At 49.7% G+C, this 23,567-nt stretch overlaps 2 protein-coding genes across 2 annotated transcripts in view; one reads left to right on the top strand and one right to left on the bottom strand.

Annotated features, from left to right (window-relative positions):
* Positions 1–19,672, top strand: part of ninl (ninein-like) — a 37,746-nt gene extending 18,074 nt beyond the window's left edge. The window contains 19 exon segments of the mRNA XM_064318126.1: positions 69–208; positions 870–1,044; positions 2,313–2,423; positions 3,278–3,364; positions 5,014–5,161; positions 6,729–6,797; positions 6,920–7,041; positions 7,616–7,980; positions 8,533–9,999; positions 11,037–11,141; positions 11,471–11,540; positions 11,794–12,078; positions 13,228–13,341; positions 13,714–13,860; positions 14,346–14,495; positions 15,121–15,234; positions 15,526–15,735; positions 17,266–17,379; positions 18,293–19,672. Coding sequence (XP_064174196.1) covers positions 69–208; positions 870–1,044; positions 2,313–2,423; positions 3,278–3,364; positions 5,014–5,161; positions 6,729–6,797; positions 6,920–7,041; positions 7,616–7,980; positions 8,533–9,999; positions 11,037–11,141; positions 11,471–11,540; positions 11,794–12,078; positions 13,228–13,341; positions 13,714–13,860; positions 14,346–14,495; positions 15,121–15,234; positions 15,526–15,735; positions 17,266–17,379; positions 18,293–18,484 — 4,185 coding nt within the window. The 3' untranslated portion in view covers positions 18,485–19,672.
* Positions 19,271–23,552, bottom strand: gins1 (GINS complex subunit 1 (Psf1 homolog)). Its single transcript, XM_064317154.1, has 7 exons — positions 23,248–23,552; positions 22,702–22,766; positions 21,815–21,913; positions 21,280–21,370; positions 20,472–20,588; positions 20,244–20,318; positions 19,271–19,952 (listed from the first exon to the last, which is right to left on the bottom strand). The coding sequence occupies exons 1-7, from the start codon at positions 23,320–23,322 to the stop codon at positions 19,884–19,886; spliced, it is 591 nt and encodes a 196-aa protein (XP_064173224.1). The 5' UTR covers positions 23,323–23,552; the 3' UTR covers positions 19,271–19,883.
* Between the last annotated feature and the right edge of the window lie 15 nt (positions 23,553–23,567).

Below are 23,567 nucleotides of genomic sequence, written 5' to 3'. Positions count from 1 at the left end.
CACACACACACACACACACGACACCACATTCTCTAACACCCCCACTACCCACCTCTCGCCCACCACAGTGGTTCTTCCCCTGGCAGCCCTCTGGACGGACAGGTGCGTCGGACGGCCTGCGGGCGGAACAAGTCACGACTGGGTGCACTGGTAGGGAGGTGGACGACCGGCACGCCACCATGGAGACGCTCAACGAAACCAAGATCAGGTCGGTCCGGTCGCCCCGCCCCCCGCCCCGCAGCGGCATTCCCACCACTCTTCTGGGGCCCTGTCACGTGCCAAGTCCCAAGCCTGCCGGACTGGTCAGACCTGAAGTTCAAGGACGGGGGGCCGGCAGTAGTGTTTCACAGCATGGTGCATTTCTCCCCCCCCCTCCCACCCCCGCACAGCCCCATGCGAGCCTGGGAACAGAGGGCTCCATTGGGTGCTGTGAGAGTTTGAGAGGGGGTGTGGAAATGCCCCCAATTTTTGACCTCTCAGCACCTTCCACCAATAACAATAAGAGCTACACATACTGCATGCTCTTTGTTGTGTTTTTTTAATATAAAATATGCTAAATGGTTTAAATCCAAGTGGCAATTTTATTTATGGGAAAGAACAATTTCGGGAATTTACCAGCAGCCTTGTACCTTATTTACTTGGGAATGGAGATCAGTAGTCAAGTATCCATTATATGTAATTCGGTGTGTGTGTTGTATGTGTGTTGTGAGTGTTCAGGTACGCAAATACGATGCAGATGTTGTGGGGGAAAAAGTGAGGGTCCTATTGGGTTTTCTGAGCAGGGGGAGCCAAGATACCCCTCTGCTTATTGGTCAGTCAAGACTGTTGAGGGGGGCGTGTCCCAACGCGTGCGGTCACCTGATCGGCAGGGGTCTGGAGCAGGAGTTCCGGGACAGGCTGACGGCCCTGCGGAGTGAGTCGGAGCAGGAGAACGAGGCGCTGCTGCAGCAGGTGGAGCAGGAGAGGTCCCGGCTGCAGGTGGAGGTGGAGAGCCTGCGGGCGCAGGACGCCGGTCTGCGGGAGGAAGTCAGCGCGTCCAATCAGGTGAGAGACGTCTCGACAGTCTCCGCCCCCCTCCCTCTGGCAGCCTCTCAGAACTCAAGCCTGGTGTTTCACGTGTTGCTGGGATGACTCATGTCATAGGTACTGGGGGGGTCTACTGAATGAGAAAGGGGGGTGTTTGTAATGAACTTAGGTCTGAATTCAACATTTGTCCTTAACATTGACTTCGGAATACATGCAGCCGTTCCATTTGTCCTTACAAAGAAAGTTAATTGTAGCTGTGTTCAGGACTTGGCAAGTTAATTCTAGCTTTTTTTCTGAATGCACCAACTGTGTGTTTAAAAACAAAAAAAGACCATGTATTTGTTTGGGAGTCGGTTAATTACAAGTTCCTGTTTCCTGAAACGGGCCTGTGAATCTGCCCATTGAGGTCTCTGCCCTCTCTCTCTCTCTCTCTGTTCCCTCTCGGAGAGACCAAGATTCAAGCAAATTCAAAAATCAGATTAGAGTCCATGTGATTGGAGCTCGCGTGTTATTTGGCTTTTTCCTCCCTGACTGTGACACTCGCTCGGCCAACTGCCATTTTCGCTGTAAATAGTCTTCCCCGCTGTCAGCCATCTTAAATCCGTAAACGCACCTCTCCTGACCCACTCTGCTGTTCTGTCTCCTTGTGTGGCGGTGTGGGGGGTGTCAGGGGCGTAGAGGTGTGAATCCCCATGAACTCCCGTTGAATCGGTGCGTCCTCCGTTGAATCCGGCGTGTGACGGTTCCTCCGTTTGAATCCGGCCGTTAGTCGTAACCGCGTGTCCTCCGTTTGAATCCGGCGTGAACGCTCCTCCGTTGAATCCGGCCGTGTAACGGTCCTCCGTTGAATCCGGCGTGTAACGGTTCCTCCGTTTGAATCCGGCTGTGTAACGGCTCCTCCGTTTGAATCCGGCCGTGTAACGGCTCCTCCGTTTGAATCCGGCCGTGTAACGGTTCCTCCGTTTGAATCCGGCCGTGTAACGGTTCCTCCGTTTGAATCCGGCCGTGTAACGGTTCCTCCGTTTGAATCCGGCCGTGTACGGTTCTCCGTTGAATCGGCGGACGGTTCCTCCGTTTGAATCCGGCGTGTACGGTTCCTCCGTTTGAATCCGCGAACGGTCTCCGTTGAACCGGCGTACGGTCTCCGTTGAATCCGGCCGTGTGACGGCTCCTCCGTTTGAATCCGCGCGTTGTGAATCGGCGTACGGTCCTCCGTTTGAATCCGGCCGTGTAACTGTTCCTCCGTTTGAATCCCGCCGTGTAACGGTTCCTCCCCGCTGTGGCAGGAGAACGGGCGGCTGGAGAAGGAGCTGAGCGGGCTGAAGGGGAAGCTCTCTGAGGCCGAGGGGACCATCGCCAAGCTGCAGAGGGACCTGGACGGCCTGCTGCTGGACAAAGTAAGAGACTGACCTGGGGTCAGCTCATGACTGGTTTCAGCTGGTTTCAGCCGGTTGGCTGAGATGTTACCCGCCACTGTGCATCCTTTGATGTGTTGAGCCCAAACCTGGGTCAAATACGCATTTCTTTTGGATTCAAATACTTTTCTACACTTTACTGATCTTGTCTGGTGTATTGGAACCAATGAAATACTCTCAAAAAAGTGCAAACCCCGCCTTCTGGTCATATTGGCAGGCTCAGTTACACCAGGCAAGATCAACAGAGCACAGAAGAGTATTTGAATCCAAAACAAATACGCATTTGACCCAGGTCTTATTGAGCCTGTATAACCTGTTTAGTTGTGACATGACGTTTTTCATTTATTTATTTTTAAATTTAGCTTTTATTTATACAGAGTATGTTGACTGAGTACACATACTCATTTACAGCAATGCTCTGTTAATGCCTCCCTCCTGTATATAGCCTAACCTGGATGTTTTTGTATTATAATAACTGGACTGATAACAATACCATTGTGATGGTAGATTTTTTTTAATTGGCTGATATGACTTATGATTGCTTTAATGTGGCAGATTGTCCTCAGGTCTTAACAATGTTGTGGGTGACTGCAGGCCAAAGAAGAAAAAGGCCCTTTTGTGATTTTTAAACAGTTTTATATTTGAATGAATTTGGTTAGAAAAATCATAAATTTTCATTACCATCAACCAAGTCTCTCAGCTGTGATTCTCTTACCTGGATTGTCTGGTTGGAGTGGTGCAGCAGCTAAAAGCAGTGGGGCTTGTTCTGAGATGACGTCATACTTCATGTGACTGATTCTTTTGATGCAATGAGATGCAACTGATTTGATTGGCAGTTTGGCAGTCTGGACCCAAATCATGCGGGAATGAACCAGGAAGAACGTTTCTCTGAGATCATCAAGGAGTACGAGCTACAGTGTCGGGTGAGTTTGAGGTGGGGCTAGGGAGGGGGTACGGCTGGGGGGCAGGGGGGGCGGGAAGGAGAGAGTGGGTGTAGCAAACTTCTAACCTCAACAGAAACTGGAGGGTTTCTGTGTGTTTTTATCACTTTGCTGGCTGGCAGCATCTATTCCACCGCATGGCATCCATAGTCGCTTCTACATCTCATGTGGAATTGCAGCATTTGGAGTTTTCTGCAGTCCAAGTGTTGGTGCTAGTGAGAGTTCAGTGTTGTGACTGAGGGTTCAGACTAGTGGTGATGGATTTCCATAGTGACCTTGTTGGTGACTGGGGAGGTTTCCATAGTGACCATAGTGTTGGTGACTGGGGAGATTTCCATGGTGACCATGGTGTTGGTGATGGGGAGGTTTCCATAGTGACCATAGGGTTGGTGACTGGGGACGTTTGCATAGTGTTGTGACTGGGGAGGTTTCCATAGTGACCATAGTGTTGGTGACTGGGGAGGTTTCCATAGTGACCATAGTGTTGGTGACTGGGAAGGTTTCCATAGTGACCATAATAATGTTGGTGTCTGAGGAGGTTTCCGTTTGGTTTACATGCTTACGCAGCTGAAACACACACATGGTTGTGTGCCGTACTGATGGGAACCATTCGAACCCGCGACCTCCCGCCCGCCCACCCGCCACAGCTTCACTGTATAGCCGCCACCAGGCCACAGCTCATTTTCTCCCATGAAAGCTGTGATTGTTGATTGTCCTGTGGCTTGCTTCTGTGTTTGTGTGATGTCTAACACTGGGCTGCAACATCAGCAAACTTCATACGCCTAAAACTGACTCGCTGAGCATTTTAACGTCAAGCCCGTATCTTATTCCATGCCCTATTTTCATATTTTAATGCCTCCGGTTTCTATGGAAACCTTCAGAAAGTGAAGGTGAGAATCCTGGCGTCAGTGTAATTTGTAGTTAGCTGTTATTGATGGGAACTGAAGTTGTTTTAAGTCTTGCAGTGATGTAATGTGCAGAAGTATATACATAAGCATGCTCCAGAAAACCCAGCTTTACCTGTATAGTCTGTTTATAGTCTAAATTGTTTCCAAAAACACAGACAACAGCATGTCTTTGTACACTCTTTTATGAGTGATTTGGAATTTAACTGAATACAATTAGAAAACAGGAACTGTAATTTGGAACAGTAATCAGTCACCAAAAAACCTCAAAAATCCTAATGTTCGGACCATTCCGTAAGTGTCAGTGGTGCCTGTTTAAGCTGAGCGGGGCAGCAGAGATGGTGTTGAAAGGCCTTCGTGACTGGGGGCTCATTGAGATGCACTGTGCTGTGTGTGTGAAGTCTTCTATGACAGACGTGTTGTGTTCTGTGGTTAATGGTGTTGCATGCATTGCTCTGGTGAAGATTGCTCTGGGGATTTTGCTGTATTTACGCACACATGTAAAGTGTTATTAACGCTACATTGCTGTGTGTGTGTGTGTGTGTGTGTGTACATACGCGGGTGTGCGTATTTGTGTATATTCACGTGTGTGCTTGCACGTGTATATACACGTGTGCGTGTGCGTGTGTGCGTGCGTGCGTGTGTATATACACGTGCGTGTGTGTGTGTGTGCGCGTGTGCGTGTGCGTGCGTGCATGTGTACATAATTATGCGCACATTTCACAGGAGCTGCGGGACAGGAACGACGAGCTGAATTCTGAGGTGGAGATGCTGAAGAGCCAGGGAGGGGGGCGGAAGAGCAGGAGGGCGCGGGACGGCCTGTCCACCCAAACCTGGTCCAACCGGAGAGCGCTCACCACCGAGTCCGATTCTGGTAGCGCACTCGCTCTCTCCCACGTAGCTGACTCTCACTCTCCCCACGTAGCTAACTCTCACTCTCCCCACGTAGCTAACTCTCACTCTCCCCACGTAGCTAACTCTCACTCTCCCCACGTAGCTAACTCACTCTCCCCACGTAGCTAACTCTCACTCTCCCCACGTAGCTAACTCACTCTCCCCACGTAGCTAACTCTCACTCTCCCCACATAGCTAACTCACTCTCACTCTCCCCACATAGCTAACTCACTCTCACTCTCCCCACATAGCTAACTCACTCTCACTCTCCCCACATAGCTAACTCTCTCTCACTCTCCCCACATAGCTAACTCACTCTCACTCTCCCCACATAGCTAACTCACTCTCACTCTCCCCACATAGCTAACTCTCTCTCACTCTCCCCACATAGCTAACTCACTCTCACTCTCCCCACATAGCTAACTCTCTCTCACTCTCCCCACATAGCTGACTCTCTCTCACTCTCCCCACATAGCTAACTCTCACTCCCCACATAGCTAACTCTCTCTCACTCTCCCCACATAGCTAACTCACTCTCACTCTCCCCACATAGCTAACTCACTCTCACTCTCCCCACATAGCTAACTCTCTCTCACTCTCCCCACATAGCTAACTCTCTCTCACTCTCCCCACATAGCTAACTCACTCTCACTCTCCCCACATAGCTAACTCTCTCTCACTCTCCCCACATAGCTAACTCACTCTCACTCTCCCCACATAGCTGACTCTCACTCTCTCTCTCTCCCCACATAGCTAACTCTCTCTCACTCTCCCCACATAGCTAACTCACTCTCACTCTCCCCACATAGCTAACTCACTCTCACTCTCCCCACATAGCTAACTCTCTCTCACTCTCCCCACATAGCTAACTCACTCTCACTCTCCCCACATAGCTGACTCTCACTCTCTCTCTCTCCCCACATAGCTAACTCTCTCTCACTCTCCCCACATAGCTAACTCTCACTCCCCACATAGCTAACTCTCTCTCACTCTCCCCACATAGCTAACTCTCTCTCACTCTCCCCACATAGCTAACTCTCTCTCACTCTCCCCACGTAGCTAACTCTCACTCCCCACATAGCTAACTCACTCTCACTCTCCCCACATAGCTAACTCACTCTCACTCTCCCCACATAGCTAACTCACCCTCACTCTCCCTCTCTCTGTCTGTCTGCCTCTCTCAAACTCTCCATTATGGAAAAAAACCATGCTATTTATTAACCGCCCACCTTTTCCTACCTCTCTGAAACACTCATCTCCATCTCCATGCTTTCACCTTTTATCTTTCCTTCTTTCTCTCACTCTCTCTCTCTCTGTCTCTAGTCTCACTGACTCTCTCCTCGCTTTCCCTCAGGCTTGCAGCTTCCGTCGTCCCCACCCACTATCATGCACCCTCCCTCTCTTTCTTTCTTGTTCTCTTTCTCTTCCTCTTTCTCCCTCTCTCTGTCTCTCTCTCTCTCTCCGTGTCTCCTCACTTGTGTACAGTAGGCTCACGCAGCTTGTTTCTGTGCGTGAGGCTCTTTCCTGTCTTTGCTCCCGTGCTGCAGATGACCCAGAGATGAAGAGAGGCACTTCCCCGCTGGACAGGAAGAAGCTCCAGGTCGCCGACAAAAATGGTGAGAGAGAGAGAGAGAACGGCCTCTGCCACCACCCTGAAATCACCCCCCCCCCCACCCCACAGAATGACCCGGTCACATAGCACTAACCCCCCGTCCCACCGGGTCTCTGTCTCCCCCAGGACTGGGGTCGCTGGAGAACATGTCGGCGAACGTGAGCATTGAGACGGAGCTGGCCGTGGAGCAGCTGAAGGAGCAGCACAGTCGGGAGGTGCAGGACCTGAAGATCCAGCTGGAGACCAAGGTACGCAGCCGCGCCCCCACCCCCCTGCGCTGCGGCCTGCCAGCGCTGGTTTATCTGTCATTCCTGCGTGCGCTTCCTCCTGCGTGGCGTTTTCAGAAGAATGCCGTTGTGCGTTGAGAGAAATATTCAACCCTTTGAAGAGCAGGTTCTTCGGGAATGTTTTTTTTTTCAAAGTTCTAAGTCAGTGTTCTTGAACTCCATTGCTTTCCATTACCAGTAGTGATTGTTACATCGGCATTAGAATGCCCAGATAAGAAAATTCTAATCACTTATTTGGGATCTTACACCTTTAAAGGGTTAACTCGATTAGGGGCACCCAATAACATACATGCTTTATAAAGAATGATCATTATACAGGTCCTTCACTTGTTGTCCTAATCTAAATTCTGATCATTATTATTGAAGTGCTGGGACTGTTCTATTAGGCATTGAAGCACTGTAATTGAACTTCAGATTCTACAGTTAGGCTGCATTCCTAAAGGCTCTCTAGGATGGAGCTCCCAGATGGAGGTTCCAGAACACACAGTGACCTCCCCGCCCACACCCCCGCCCCACCCCCCACCCCTCTCCGCAGGTGAACTTCTACGAGCGCAGCCTGGAGCTGATGCGGCGGAACATGGAGGTGGAGCGCAAGGACATCTCGCAGGCCTTCAAGATGGAGATCAGCGAGCTGGAGGAGCAGAAGGCGCAGGCGGAGGAGCGGGCGGAGCGGCTGCGGGAGAGCCTGGAGGAGGCGCGGGCGGAGGCGCGGGCTGGGGCGGGGTCAGGGGCGGGCACCTGGGGCCCCGAGCAGGAGCGGCGGGCGCAGCGGGAGCGTGCCGAGCTGGAGCAGAACTACGCCCGTGAGATCGGCAACCTGGTGCAGCGGCTCACCGGCGAGAGGGACCAGCTGGAGGCGGAGCTCAAGCTGAGGATGGACGAGGAGGTGCAGCTGGTCAGGTGGGTGGTGCTGGCCCCGGGGATGGGGGGAGGGGGCGGACGCAGGTGGACCTGCTGCTGTGGGTCCGGTCATTTTGGGTTTTGTGCATGTTATAGAGCGGACGTCGTATTATCAAGGGGCTATATGCCACAAGCTGGGGTTTGGGGGAGGGAGCCGGGGTTTGGGGGAGGGAGCTCGGGGAAAATGGTGTGGCGATAAAGTCAGCGGCAGTAGTTAAAAAATAAATAAATAAATGGTGAGAATAGCTAACGGGTTGGTTGCTGTCAGAACACCACAGATGGCATCCCTCACTCATTCTTAGACTGTTAGTGTACGTTTTCAACACCACTCACTGTTGAATTGGGACAGGTAATGCTCAGGTAATATGGGTAATAAATAGTTAACTTAAGTTAACACTTCACATAGTCTTGCCACCTGAAAGGGTCATGCCATGTTTAACCCCATATATAACACACTCCACACACTGCCCTAACAAACTGGTCTGCTTGAGTGGGGCCTCCTGTTTCCACGGCAACGCAGCCGGCTGTATACGCGAGTGTGTGAACCCGTAGGGAGGAAGAGGAGGGGAGGAGGGCTCAGATGAAGGCGCAGCACGCGGAGGCCCAGCGTGCCCTGCGGCACCAGCTGCACTGCGAGCGCGTCCGGCTGCAGGAGCAGGCGGAGCACCTGCGCAGCGTCGCCGTGGAGACGAAGCGGCTGGAGGCCAGGGGGGCGGGCCTGGAGGCGGAGCTACGGGAGGGGCGGGCCCAGCTGGAGGACTGCGTGGGGGAACTCAGGTCCCAGAAAGCCCTGGTCCAACGACTGGGCACCGAGCTGAGCGCCAAGGAGGAGGAGCTGGAGGCGGCCGGCGAGAGGGAGGGCGGGCTGAGGGAGGAGTTGGGCGAGGCGCGGGCGGAGGTCCAGGCCCTGCTGAAGGAGAAGGAGGCGCTGCTGGACAGCCACGGCGCTCTGTCCACTGCTCTCGCCCAGCAGGAGGCGCTGCTGCGTGTCAGAGAGGAAGAGCTGGACCTCCTGAGGGGGGCGGCGGAGGAGAACGAGGAGGTCCTGAGGAGCAAGGGGGAGGAGCTTCTCCGCCTCGCCGCTGCGGTGCAGTCCGCGGAGGAGGACAGAGCCAGGCTGGCGGAGGAGCTGGAGGCGCAGGGCGGGGTGGAGGAGCGGCTGCGAGCGCGGGCGGAAGGTCTGGCCGAGGAGCTGGAGCGGGCGAGGGGGGCGGAGGAGAGCCTGCGGGACGCCCTGGGGCGGGAGCGGGGGGAGGCGGCGCGGGTTCGGGCCGCCCTGGAGGCGGAGCGCGAAGAGAGCAGGCGCCTGGCCCAGGAGAGCGCCCGCCACGCCCGTCTCTCGGACCAGCTGCCCGCGCAGGCGGCGAAGGCGGAGGCGGAGGCACCGCGGCTGAGGGAGGCCGTCCAGGACCTGCGGCTGCAGCTGGGCCGGAGGGACCGGGCCGAGCAGGAGCTGCGGAACCTCCTGGAGACCCAGACCCAGCTGGCGCAGCGCCTGAAGAAGGAGGTCCGGGAGAAGGCGGAGCTCCTGCAGCGCGAAGACGAGCTTTCCCGAGAACGCGCCGACGCGATCGAGCAGCTGGCCGCCCAGCTGAGGGTGAGAGAGGAGGAGCTGAGGGTGAGAGAGGAGGAGCTGAGGGTGAGAGAGGAGGAGCTGAGGGTGAGAGAGGAGGAGCTGAGCGCGAGAGAGGAGGAGCTGAGAGTGAGAGAGGAGGAGCTGAGAGTGAGAGAGGAGGAGCTGAGGGTGAGAGAGGAGGAGCTGAGCGCGAGAGAGGAGGAGCTGAGAGTGAGAGAGGAGGAGCTGAACGGGAGAGAGGAGGAGCTGAGCTCCTCCAGGGGGAGGCGCGAGGAGTCAGGCGGCCGGCTCCAGCGGGAGCTGAGCCTCGCGCAGGCCGAGGTGCGCCGGGTGGAGGAGGAGTTCCGCGTGGAGAAGGGCAAGATGGCGGAGCAGCTCCTGCAGATGGAGCGGCTGGTCATGGCTCTGGAAGAGGAGATGGTGGACCAGGCCGGTCCTGAGAGGTTTGTGACACGCGGGGCTGGTAGCAAGAGGAAAGCAACAACAAACCAAAAAACGACTAACCCGCACCTGCCTGCATCAGGACACTGGCCCCAAATGGCCAACAGACAATCTAAAAATAAACGGAATGACTAATCGTGACTGCGATCGCCTCGCTCTCCGTGAGGTAACACCGCCACTAACCAGCGGAATGTGAAACGAGCGCCTCCTCTTCTGAATCACTTTAACCTGACTTGTGCCGAGCACTTCTGCAGTCGGATTATCATAGCGTGTGTGAAACAAATGCTGCGCTGAGATAATTTAACACTTGCATCCCTGCATCTTGCTAACAGACTTTGAATGATTTTCTTTTTTCTTTCCCCAAAACTGCATGACTTGTAGATTTTGGTTTGTGAGTAACGGCACGAGCTGAGATTTTTCGTTTCACGACTAATCTGCATTGACCGTGCATGAAGAACCTAATCTGTTCCTTCTTTTCAGATCTTGTTTGCCCAGCCAAGATTTTTGTGTTTACATTTGCTACAGTGTACGTGCAGTTTCAAGAACAGGGGTGTGCAAGGAGTGCCATGTCTCTTTCTGAATTTGATGCCAGCTTCTGTTTGTAATTATTTAATTGGCACAATCAATTTACATGATCGAGCATTTTGGCTGCATGTTGTCATGAACTTGTGATTGACAGTTGAGGACCACACCCCAATAGTAAACATTATACTGTGCGTTAACCTACAGGCACACCTACACTGGTGTATACAGCTAATTAGCTAAATGAGTCAGCATAATTGTTCAACAAAAACCTGCATACACAACAGTGCTCCCATATAGAATGTGCCAAGAGGTTGTAAAAAGGTTTCAGTCTGTATAATTTGTAAACAAATCTGTGATTAAACAAATCAATTAGGCATTTCTTTAACATGATAAATATACAATAGAAAATGAAGCTCATAAATCATACACAATGGGAGCGTGCGTGGCCGTTACTATTAGCAGTACATAGTCGCGTTTAAGGATTTGCTCACCGTGTGCGGGCATCTGTTATCAGGGCAAAGCTCGAGGAGGTCGCCGCGGAGAACACCAAGTTGAAGGACAGGCTTGTGATGTCACAGGAAGATGTGCAGAGGCTCGAGGAGGAGGTTCATAAGAGTCGGTAAGCTCCGCAGTCAGTTTCCTTATCCCCCTCCTTCACCACTTATATTTACCACAACAATACATTTCCGCTAACGTAAAAGGGCAGTTACACCACAGGCCCACAATCCAGTATTGCCGTTTCACCCCGAAGCACCTTATCTGTGTGTAAACTGAAGCAGGTTGTATGAATGGCAAATGTTTGACAGACATGTGAAGGCTGGTGAGTGAATACACAATGGCGTGGTCTCTCTCCTTGCCAGAAAGAGACATTGTGTGTTTTTTGTGTGTGACCGCAGACAGTATTCCTTGATTTATTTATTTATTTTCTCTATTTCTTTTTTTTCTCAGGAAGAAACTTGAAGAGCGGGATAAAGAACACGAGAAGAGCAGAGAGGAAGTGGAGAGGCTTTTCAAAGAGGCAAGCAGATGCCAATGTGCATTATCACCACCCAGCTGAAATGAATACAACCGCTCATCCTCGCAACACTGAATGGACGATGAACACAAACACTGTTTTTGTAGACCTGTCAGACATCTCCTGGTCTGTTTGACCGAACTCCAGACAATCCCCGAAGAATTGGGTCTCTGAACCCCCTTTTGAGGGGCTCGTGGTTCCCAGTGAGGCCCCATCTCACCGTGCTTTCTCTGTTTCCCCCCCCCTCCCTTCCCAGAATGCCCGGTACCGAGAGGAGGTTCTGGAGCTGAGTGCCCGGAACCTGCAGCTGAGCGGGGAGAACGCCGAGCTGAGCGCCCGTCTCCGTGCCGACCAGGGCGCCGCGCAGCTGCTGACCGCGCGGCTGGCCCAGCTGTCCCGGGAGCAGGAGGAGGGCGCCGCCGTCGCCCGGCAACTGCAGGAGGCCGCCGACAGGACGGAGCGCGAGCAGCTGCAGCGGCGGTCGGGCTGGGGGCGGGAGAAGGAGCTGCTGGAGGCGGAGCTGAACGCCGCCAAGGAGAAGGTACAGACCCCCCCCCCCCTCCCCTGCCCCCCCCATTCCGTATAGGCAGTAGTCTCATTTAAATACTCTATACGTCAGTGGTCTCCAACCCTGGTCCTGGAGAGCTACAGGGTCTGCTGGTTTTCATAGTGACCCTGCACTTCGTGAATCAATTAGAGCAGTTGATTACCACAGTTAACTCAACTCGCCTGGTGTCTTGGGTCTCAATTGGGTGCTGATTTTAAGAGGTGAAAACAAAAAACCAGCAGAACCCTGTAGCTCCCCAGGACCAGGGTTGGAGACCACTGCTATACGTCCTATGGAAAGTGATATAGTGTAGTTGTTTGTCTCGACAAGCCCAGCTTTTTTGTGCTGTTAAGTCCTGACCTGACTTAAGTTTTTTGTTCTTCGTGAGGCCCCGCCCACTGGATTCGTGTGGTTAGCCTATGAAGAGCCCGCTCCTTAGTGCTGGGAACTGTGGAGCCTGCTGTACAGTATGAAACTGAGTTTGGCTCTCTGTTCCTGGCGTTGAGTGAAAAGGGCTCTCACCCCCCCATACAGCCGTCTCCTGAAGGCTTACAGTAAATCACCGTAAACAATAGTTCCATTCATAACAGTGCAGTAATTACAGTAATGGGAAAATGAGCGCCTATCTTTGATTCCCTACAGTGAGGCCAAAATAATTTTTTTCAGACAATGCAGCGATCCAAAGTGGCTGCTTTTTAAGACAGGAGCGTCCGATTCCAGCTCTGGAGGGCTGCAGTTTCTGCAGATTTTTTGGTGCGTTTCTGCACTTAAGTGCTAAGTGAAGTGCTGCATTGGCTAGAGTCGGCACACCTTGACTCCAGAACTTTGTCAGGGCTTTACAGTGCTCCCATTTTATGAGCATGTGCTCCAGAAAATCAAAATGTGCTAACTGAGAAAATAACTTAGGAGCACATCTAAATTGGGTTGCATTAGTATGCTCCTTAATTTTTCAGCTTTAGGAACTTTTTCACTTGGATGAAACATTAGTAAATATTAGCATGGAGACTGAAAGGTAACCACAAAACCCTGCAGACTATGAGGGCGTCCTGGGCTTGAGTCTGGGGTCTCCCTGCCTTGTGGGGACACGGGGTGCAGTTGGGTAACTACTGTAAGTCACATGACTGTGCTGTTAACGCCCTGCAGCTGCAGCGCCTGGCGGACGTGGAGGCGGAGCTGACCGGCCTGGCGCTGAAACACAAGTGGCTGGAGAAGGACAAGGAGCGGCTGCAGAGGGAGGTCGAGGACAGGGCGCAGAAGGTAGGCACCGCGATGGGCATCCTGCTGGGTAGTGCCACTCTACTGCTGAGAGCACGCCTGCCTGCCAGCTGTTCAGCTGCATCTGCAGTTAGCCCTTTAAGGTGCAAGACCACAAACGTGCGATTAGAATGTTCTTAATATTCTAATGCTGATGTAACAATTACCACTGACAATTGAAAGCAGTAGAGTTCCAGAATACTGATTTAGAATTTTGAAAAAGCATTCCAAAAAATTCTACTCTTGAATGGGTTAAGGTCTAACAATGGGAAATGCTCATTACGTTTTAGTACCCGTGTGTGTGCGTGCGTGCGCGTGTGGCTGCGTGTGTGTGCGAAATGTGTGTGTGTGTGCTCATGTGTTGTATCCCCTCAGATGCAGACGCTGCAGGACTCTCTGCAGTCTCTCAGCTCCCAGGCGGAACAGCTGCACTCCCAGCTCCAAACCGTCACTCTGGAAAAAGGCCTCCAGGCCCAGGAGCTGGCTGCCAATCAGAGGATGCTGCAGGAGGCCAAGGACAAGGTAGTCATGTGACACGAGTCAGAACAGCAGTGTAGCGGTAAACCTGTGTCCAAAAACTGTTCTTATGAAGCAGGAAGAGAAGGCTTCTGCTGTAGGAGAGACTTATGGGAAACAACCAGGAGTTTGTCTGAATGCATTGATTTGGATATGCAAAGCGTTAACCAAGTAAACACCCCACCACAAGCTGAATAAATAGAAATCAGCTTTGTAGTGAATGTTGTAGTATCCACTGCAGTGAATGGGTGCTACCAGGGCCCATATCCTTTTTAAAAAAAAATTTATTTAATTTTCTATTTGAATAGCACTTTTTGGGATTTCTGGACGTTCTCATGGATGGTTATTTTACATCCGTCTACTTCTGCTGCATGATGTTTCTTTTTAGTGTGCATTTGAATCTAAAAAGCGTGAGAATGTTGTAAAAAGTGGAATATGAGAATCTGAATAAAATGCACGTGTGTATAATAATGGCGTGTTTCCTGGGCCAGGTTAAGGGACTGGAGGCCTCTGTGGAGAGACTGCGGAGGGAGAAGGAGGAGCTGACCCTGTCCCAGCAGCACCAGGAGGGGGAGAGGGTCCAGGCCCTGCAGGAGCAATGCCAGACCCTGCGCTCCCAAAATCAGGGCCTGCTCCACCAGGTAATGCGCCCTACTTGGCAGATAATGGGGCCCATCGCTTCTCTTCCATTCAGAATAAAGGAACTCAATATCAGCTTTCTACAGTGTCGAATCATCCTCATTTATATGCATATTTAAACCTTACATTTAAGAACTGATTTTAAAATGATCTTCTTAAAAAAATAGTTTAAAATACCTTTGTGGAGTACTTTTCATACTTGGTGTTCATTCATGAAACAAAGTATTTCATGATTTGGCATCAAAGCATGGACAGGATAGCCCTGGCCAAGTAAAGCAGGCCTCTGGGTCTCTCTTGCTCACCTTCAGTCCTAATTAACTGTACCAGTGTGGTACTGGGTGGAGGTGAGCGCCTGTCTCTGTACCTGTGGGGTTGTGGGTGTGAGGGCAAGTGGAGGGGTTGGGTGGTTATTAAAGGTGGGGGCCCGTCCGTGTCGCCCTGTGGGGTTGTGGGTGGAGGGGCGAGTGGAGAGGTTGGGTGGTTATTAAAGGTGGGGGCCCGTCCGTGTCGCCCTGTGGGGTTGTGGGTGTGAGGGCGAGTGGAGGGGCTAGGTGGAGAGGTTGGGTGGAGGGGCGAGTGGAGAGGCTGGGTGGTTATTAAAGGTGGGGGCCCGTCCGTGTTGCCCAGGTGGACCTCCTGCAGCTCCAGCAGGCCGAGCTCCAGAAGGTGACCCAGGAGTGCCAGACTCTGAAGACCAGACAGGCGCAGCTGGAGACGGCCGTGCAGGAAGGACAGGACCAGGTGAGGACCCCGACACTCTGGCGTCACTCACAGGCTGAAATCGTGTCTCATGGTGCTCCATATATGGGCATGGCGCTCCGTATATGGGCATCGAATTTTGGGACTTTAGTCCGAGCACACGGCCAGTCTGTACCCCTGAACCACGCTCCTAAAAAAGGCTGCCCACACCGGTAGACTTCCTATTACTCAGCTTGGCTTTAGGCCTGGGGCTGTTTTCAGTCATGTGACTGACCCAAGCGGCTGAACGCAGTGATCAGGGTTTTTTTTATTTTTTACATTTTCCCGACGCAGCTCCTGAAGGCCAACGCGGCCCTGACCCTGGCCCAGTCCCAGCATGCCCGGGAGGTGCAGGAGCTGAGGGAGCGGGCGGGCGCGGGATCCAGGGAGCAGCTGGCGCACAGCCACGCCCGCCTGGCGGAGGAGCAGCGGCGGGCGCTGCAGCTGGAGGAGCGGCTCGCCGCCCAATCCCGCCAGACCAGCACACAGCTGACCCTGCAACAGGTAACGCACTGCAACGCGCTCTGTATACGCACTGCAACGCGCTCTATATACACACTGCACGCGCTCTATATACACACTGCACGCGCTCTATATACACACTGCAACGTGCTCTATATACGCACTGCAACGCGCTCTATATACGCACTGTGGTATTACAGCCTACTGCATATACACACTGATATCACAGCCTACTCTATATACATACTGTGATACTACAGGCTACTGTATATACACTCTGTCGTATTAGTTTACTCTATATACACACTGATATTACAGCCTACTGTATATATACATGGCGATATTACAGCCTACTCTATACACACTGATATTACAGACTACTGCATATATGCACTGGTATTACAGCCTACTGTATATACACAAAGTGGTATTCGTTTACTCTATATACACACTGATATTACAGACTACTGTATATATACACTGCGATATTACAGCTTACTCTATACACACTGATATTACAGACTACTGCATATATGCACTGGTATTACCGCCTACTGTATATACACACTGTGGTATTAGTTTACTCTATATACACACTGATATTACAGCCAACTGTATATATACACTTCGATATTACAGCCTACTCTATACACACTGATATTACAGACTACTACATATATGCATTGGTATTACCGCCTACTTTATATACACAGTGGTATTCCAGCTTACTGTATAAGCACACTGTAGTATTACAGGCTACTGTATAGGTCTTGAAATAAGACCTTGCCCTATCACCTGTCAGCCAGCATTGCAACATGCTAAAGTATGTTATAGATTAGAACAGGAGTCAGTCCTGGGGACCCCAGTGTATTGGAACAAGCCTTTAATGGCTCTTAATGAGATATTTTTAATGTCTATTAATGGATAGACATTTAGGTCATATTTCAGAAATAGCTATGAATATCATTAATGAATGTCCCATATTCACTTCCCAGAAATTTCACGAGGCTGTCTGTACCAAGAACTAGCACACTAAGGGGGGGGGTGCCTTGGGACTGAGTTTGGAAACCCCTGGATTACAATACCAAAATGTGAAATACAAGGCATTTTACTGAAAGAAAATTACATCATTCTGCTCAGGCTTGCTGCTTTAAGCCTTTTGACCTTTAAGCTCTGACCAAAGTGCAGCATCAGAGGTGTGTCTTCAGCAGATACCGTTGTGTGTGTGTGTGTAATCACTGGTGTACATGCAGAAGTGAGCTGCAGGAATGAGGTCAAAGTTGAAATCCCAGGTAGAATAGTGACCAGAGGACAGTCATAGCCCTTCAGCAGCTCAGTCCCCATTAGCTATTTTCAAATTTACACACTTGTCAGATTGTGACACTCCTGTGTTAAAGGTTAAAGGTTAATTTTTTATTAATCAGGGAACAAATTAAGTAGCCATGGTTTCTTCTGTATGTGTATTTAGGAGCCCGTCTACTGCTCATTTTAACATGGCTCGTACCATCGCTAAATGAGTGGGCCAGTGATGACGCTACAGGATTAACTGGGTGTGGTAACTGTGATATTTAGGAGCAGTATGAGAAATCCATTAACTGCATGGAGGAGAAGATGGAGGAGGTGGAGGCCAAGCTGAAGAACCTCCGCTCGTTGCTGCAAGAGAAGGTCAACCAGCTGAAGGAGCAGGTTAGTCCAGCCACGTTTTTTCACAATGGCCCAGTAATCAAGTACAAATTAATCTAAGGTTTCGGTGTACCTTTATTTCATAGTGTTATTTTCTACTTAAAATATACACGTTAGTATTTGACTGAAACCCTCACTCCCTGGGTGATGCTAGTTAGATACTATCTAGTCTGTACATAATCAAAGCACTTGGTACAATTTATTCAGGAAAATGGCGAGCACCGTTGGGCTGAATGGCCTGTTCTCATTATTATGTTATGTTAATTAGGCACTGCCCTTCAGAGCTGCCAGCCACTCAACACTGCCCAGTTACCAGGTCTTGGGACTTGTCACCACACAGAGGCTGCCCATGGCTTTGTCTACTCACGGGCAATAGGAACTACATCAGATTTAGAGTCAGGACTGCCACAGTGCTAAAGGACAAGGAACGAATTCCCCGTCCCTCTCCGAACCTCCCCCTCACTACCCATCTTCCGCCGTGGCCTGAAGACTCATCTCTTCAGACTATATCTAGACTAACCACCACCACACTGTATCTCACTCTTTTATCAAAAAAAAAAAAAAAAAACCCTTTTCCTGTCACTTGTTACATGTTGCCCCATCCCAACACCTCTTGGTAATTTGTATTTGTCCTAATACTGTAGCTTATTCTTCTGCCTAGTTGGCTTTGCAGATGTTAGGCCAGAATAGTGTTCACTGTTCTCGGCTAGAAATAGCTGTACAAAATAAGTATTGTACCTTACTGAACCCGTGTTTAGCAGTTGTCTACGACCATGAAATTCACTATTTTGTACGTCGCTTTGGATAAAAGCGTCTGCCAAATGAATGTAATGTAATGTAACAAGCAAGAGTGCAGAGCAGACAGATTTCTGAAAGTCATTTATCGGCTAACTCCTCCCACGTGCCGTTCCCTCAGCTGGCCAAGAACGCCAAGGCGGACGTGCTCCTGAAGGACCTGTACGTGGAGAACTCGCAGCTCATGAAGGCCCTGCAGGTGACGGAGCAGCGACAGAAGAACGCAGAGAAGAAGAACTTCCTGCTGGAGGAGAAGATCGTCGCCCTCAACAAGCTGCTGCGCAGGATCGCGCCGACCTCCCTTACCACGTAGCGCACCCCCCCCCCAAACCCCATCGCCCCTATAGAACAATCTCCCGAAAGCCATAAAAACAAACCATTACTGTATTCAGCCATCCTCCACCCCATAACCCCTGCTAACCAAGAGCCTTGGACAATGGAAGCAGGTTTGACTTGAAGGTGGGGAGTCCTGGGGTGGGGGAGCATGACCGTGAAGTTATTACCGTTTCTACCATCAGGGTATTATGTAATGTACTTAATTTCTGGTTAATGTAGAGGTTAAATTGAGACCATGTTTTTTTTTTTTTCCTCCCTGTGAAGCTCACTGTTGTTTTTAAGTGTATAGTATGTGGTCTCTTAAGAGGCAGCTAGTTTACCTGGACAGAGTAGTCCGATTTAAAGGTGGCAATTGACAGCAGGTGATCCAAGGCCAGTATCGGACAGTACTGGGGGATCTGGTCGTCAGTGCGTTTTAAGGACTAACGGTAACAGTTCACCTGTATTTTACACACAAACCTGGGGTTATAGAATTTCAACCTGTATTGTCTTCACCACAGGAGCAATTAAAACACAGGCCAGCCCCTTTCCTCCTCGTATGCAACCTGTCCATGATCAGGATTGGTCAAAAGTGTCACACGGGGGCATTTAAACCAATCATGGACAAGTGCATGCGTGTGAGGGGGGAGCACTGTGGAAGAATTTACTTTGGAAATGTACTTTTACAGGTATTTACAAGCAAAAGGCATTTTTGCTGCATAACAAAGTTTTGCACAACTACCAAATAATTCATTCAAAATGGTATTGAAGTAACCCCATACTATTTTTTAAAAATGAAGTGTTCTTTATTGTTTTAAATGTCAAAAGCACAGTATGCATAAAATGTACAGTTTTTATACAAAACACTTCCTAAAATCGCACACACTAAACCTGATGCACTGCTGTAAAGTACACTTTGTTTCACGTAAATTATTCATGTTTCAAGTGTATTTGGAACAAGATCAAGTTGCCTGATATTTAGTCATCCTAGTTGTGCTCCCTATGTTTTAGGTACAGGATTAATTGTGTTAAAAAAAAAAAAAAGTATATTTAATGGTGATAACACACCTAAGCCATTGGAAGTTTAAGGCATTAAAAAGCAGTCCATGAACAAATTCAAACGTTTGAAGAAGGAAAAAGAAAAAAAGAAAAAGTGAGGTAATAAATGACATCACATGATACGGAACTTTTCGACTCCGCTGTCTTATTTCCGATGACCAAGAAAACTGAGCGCATGTTCCTAAGTCAGGAAATATCAATGAAACATCTGAAGAACATGATGGGGGGGGGGGGGAAGTTCGGGCTACGTTTCAGTGATAGTCAGCTAGTTACATTATGGCAACATTTGAGGCCGGACCCGCAAATACTGTACACTGGGGTCCTGATCTCTTATTGGCTCAGGAGACGACGTGCTCCAGCACGCCCTGACGAATCAGCTGCTCGCACTTCCACCGTGGAAGAAAGTGCTGGAAAAAAGAAAGAGGGCATCTTTCATCAGTTGCTGTAGCTCTGTCATTGGCTCCCGATGGAAAAAAAAAAAAAAAGAGATGCATCCATTAAGACACTGGCTGAGCCCACCACTCTACAGCCCCCCAACATAACAGTTAACGTCACTGAAGACCCATGTCAGGGATGGGTCTGTGTAAATGAATGACCATAACTGTCTGTAATAAATACACAGAACTTGAAGGCCCATCTCTCTCCTCAGTCTTGAATGCCATTTATATGCCCCCCCCCCCTCCCCATCCTCCCCATACCTGGCTATTTTTCTTCAGGAGAATGACTGTGCCGTCATCAATCTCAAACTCCCCGTGGTCCTTCAGACAGCGAACCTGCGGAGGGGGAAAAGCCAGAAACACTGACGAGGACAGTACAATAGCGGAGACGCAATACTCAGTCCGAGGTTTCTGTGGAACAATGGAGCGTTGGCGTTTCGACGGGGCGGAGGAAACTCCTTTGCCAACGAGCCGTTCGATCTCGCTCACCTCGATGTACAGGCTTTTGGGTGGCTTTACATCCTGAGTGATGTCCAGCCCCTCCTCCCCACCCAGTGATCTCATGTAGGTGGCCAGGGACTTCTTATACTGGTTAAACCACTCCAGCTGCGCAGTGAAAGCCCAATACAACAGTTTAGTTACTGCTTAACGGGTTCCCGCTCACTTGTCCCATGACTTTTCATTGACGTTTTTATGATAAATTTACAACTTTCTAAGTCTTATTTTCAGTGCAGTACTCGTGGCTACTGTAAGCTAATGGGCTACTTTTTCCAAGGTATGCTTTGAATGAAGGCCATTCCTTAAACCTTGCATTTACTACAATGAGCATGCTTCATATTTCCTGATTTTTCCCTGAATATCTGAGCACATCCCAAGACTTTACAGGATGAACATAAGCCTGCTTTTCCACCGCATGGTACCGGCTCAACTCGACTCGACTCTACTCGCTTTTGGTACCAGGTACTTCGTTTTCCACTGCAGATAGTACCCCCGTCAATATAGCTGGTCGTCATTAGCGACGCCGCATGAAACGCGTTGCTCTGACCAATCAGTGGTCTGCAGTGTTTTCACGTTTCCTTTTGGCATCGCCTCAGCTCGCCTGGAACCTCGACGGAGGCGATACCAAAAAAGGTACCAGGTACCAGGTACCATCCTCAACTTTTTGCCCGATGGAAAAACCAAAAAAAAGTAGAGTGGAGTCGAGCCGGTACCGTGCGGTGGAAAAGCGGCTGTAGCGTGGGTCGCGTCTGCAGGGCGCAGATCCCCGGCGCAGACCGCAGAGAGAGAGAAGCCTCACCTCCTCGGCGCACATGTGGAAGCGGATGGCGGTGGGCAGGACGCTCCCGTACTCCCAGCGGAGCGCTCGGATGCGAAGGAGCCGGTCATAGCTGGGGGGGGGAGGGAACGGAACGTGAAAGGAAACAATGACACCACTCCCCCCAACCTCAAAGCAATGAAATCTCACCGAAAACTCAGCACCGACGATGCTGTACATTACATTACGTTTATTGGGCAGACGCTTTTATCCAAAGCGACGTACAACAAGTCGCATACCAAAGGGTCATTGGAACAACAACAAAACTCAGGGCCGTTAAGCTACAGTACTCATTTTGTAGTGTCATTCATAGCCATCAACACATTAAGTCCAGTTCAAACAGCGAGCATTACTCTGACCTAACCTATGGCTAAGTCAAACTAGGAGGCGTTACTAGCTACAGACAATGATACACGGGCAGAGTAAGTTCTGGAGTGCTGGTGCTGGATGGAGGTACATGTAACATGAGTGGCACAGGAGGTACATGTGCTTAACGTCGTGCCGACTTAACACCTACAGGTACGCAGCGATGCACCGCTGGTTTCTGAACAGGCAGCAGTGGCGGAACTTGATGGTGGGAATCAGTTCGCTCCTGCCCTCGGACTTGGCCTCGTTCCTGAGGGAAGGGTCAAAGCAAAAAGAAACCGGGACTCGAACTTGCAACCACCCAGAAGCAGACGCCCACAGTGACAGTTGCCAGGTTCGGCTCGTCCAGCCAAATTCGGCCGACGTGTCACAGATTTCTGTCCCTGATTCGGGGAACAGAAAAGGCAACGAGTCTTTTTCCTTTTTGTTGCTAAAACTGTGTAATTGTGTCAGTTTAATAAAAACATTTCTAACAATGAGATGGAGTAATTCCCAAGTTGAAATTACTCCTTAATTTGCGTTTCCTTAGCGATTAGTGTTGTAAGAAGCCTGTTGGCAAGTTCTGCCCTTTATTTTGGCTTTTTACAGAACTAATGAACCTGTGGACATTGACTCATATTTTGGTTGCGCAGCATCATGACTTCAGCTTCTACAGGAGACAGATTACATCATTTTGGTTTGGGATTTTAAAATCAGCATGGCAGTACTGCCCAGTAAAAAAAAAAAGTTTATTAGAAATCATTCAAAACCATGCTAAGTTCAGAAGGTGTTATATTTAGATTATGTTTTTTAAAGTTATCCAGGGAAGTTAATTTGGAGTATGTTGATTTTCTGATTTTTCCAGTTTGTGTGATCCATGCCACAGAAAACTGATTTGAACGCTTCTAAAACACAATTAGTGATATGGTATTAAATGGACTCAACCCAAAATATCAAGGAAAGAGCAATGCACTGGGTGTCATGTGTCCGGTGCACGAATACCTCATAGTTCACATTACTCAATTTAACTCGATTTATTATACGGGAAATTGGACTTACACGTCACTCTGGTTCTGCTGATATAAAGCTTTCATCTCCTCAAGTACCTGCCGAATGCCATCTTCCTGTTGGAAGATCGATGTTGATGTAAAAGGGAAAAATATGCAATTGACCGTATCTGTTACAGTGTGATATCTGTAGATTAGATAGCAACACAGGCCATATTCAATTATGCGCAGTCTGTGTCTGGATATGTGAAACAACTAGCTAGTATACGTTGTGGCTGTAGCACAGAGCATTGTGCACAGAACCTGCAACCTTTTGTTTACAAACCAACGGAAATTACGTCTCAAAGTTTACAGTAGCTAAGTAGACAGCTGATCGGTGCAATATGCAACAAGTTAACTAGCCAGCTGCTTTCAGTGATGTGGCACAGCACCTGGTACTGTATACTAGCTACAAGTTAGCTTGCCAAACCCAAAGTAACTAGCTCCCATATACTAAAGCCGTTACATCGGATGATTATAAATTGACTTAGAATTGCAAAAAAAAACTAGCAATCAACTTGTGATAGCTACTAGTTGGCTAAATGTTAGATGAGCTTACGTTGAAAGCAGGTAACTGTCCATCGGCCATTCGCTGCAGTTCCCTGATCAGTTCGATTGCTTTTTCACAAAACATGTCGTGTAGCTAACAAGTAACTAAGTAAACCAAAGTAAGACAGCTGTCCAGTTAAGAAGTAACTTGCTCAAGATTAGAGATTATTCCGTTTTTTCGTTGTTTTTCCTCAGTAAGATAAGTCCATACAGGACATCACTCTGAACTTCAACATTTTCGCGGCAGAACGACCGAAAGTATGACGTTTTGTCGCGGTCACGTGGGGTAAAGAACTACTAGTTTCGATCAGGGACAAACTTAATTTACAT

The sequence above is a fragment of the Anguilla rostrata genome, chromosome 18, assembly GCF_018555375.3.
Source record: "Anguilla rostrata isolate EN2019 chromosome 18, ASM1855537v3, whole genome shotgun sequence".
In the NCBI taxonomy this organism is placed as follows: Eukaryota; Metazoa; Chordata; class Actinopteri; order Anguilliformes; family Anguillidae; genus Anguilla; species Anguilla rostrata.
This window is presented reverse-complemented; position numbering and strand designations above follow the sequence as displayed.

Excerpts from the sequence above, each read along its gene's own strand:
- gins1 (XM_064317154.1), bottom strand. The coding sequence starts at position 23,322 with ATGTTTTGTGAAAAAGCAATCGAACTGATCAGGGAACTGCAGCGAATG. Across the intron at positions 21,371-21,814 it reads CGGTGCATCGCTGCGTACCT|CTATGACCGGCTCCTTCGCA; the intron begins GTAGGTGTTAAG and ends TCCCCCCCCCAG. Across the intron at positions 20,319-20,471 it reads CCAAAAGCCTGTACATCGAG|GTTCGCTGTCTGAAGGACCA; the intron begins GTGAGCGAGATC and ends CCCCCTCCGCAG.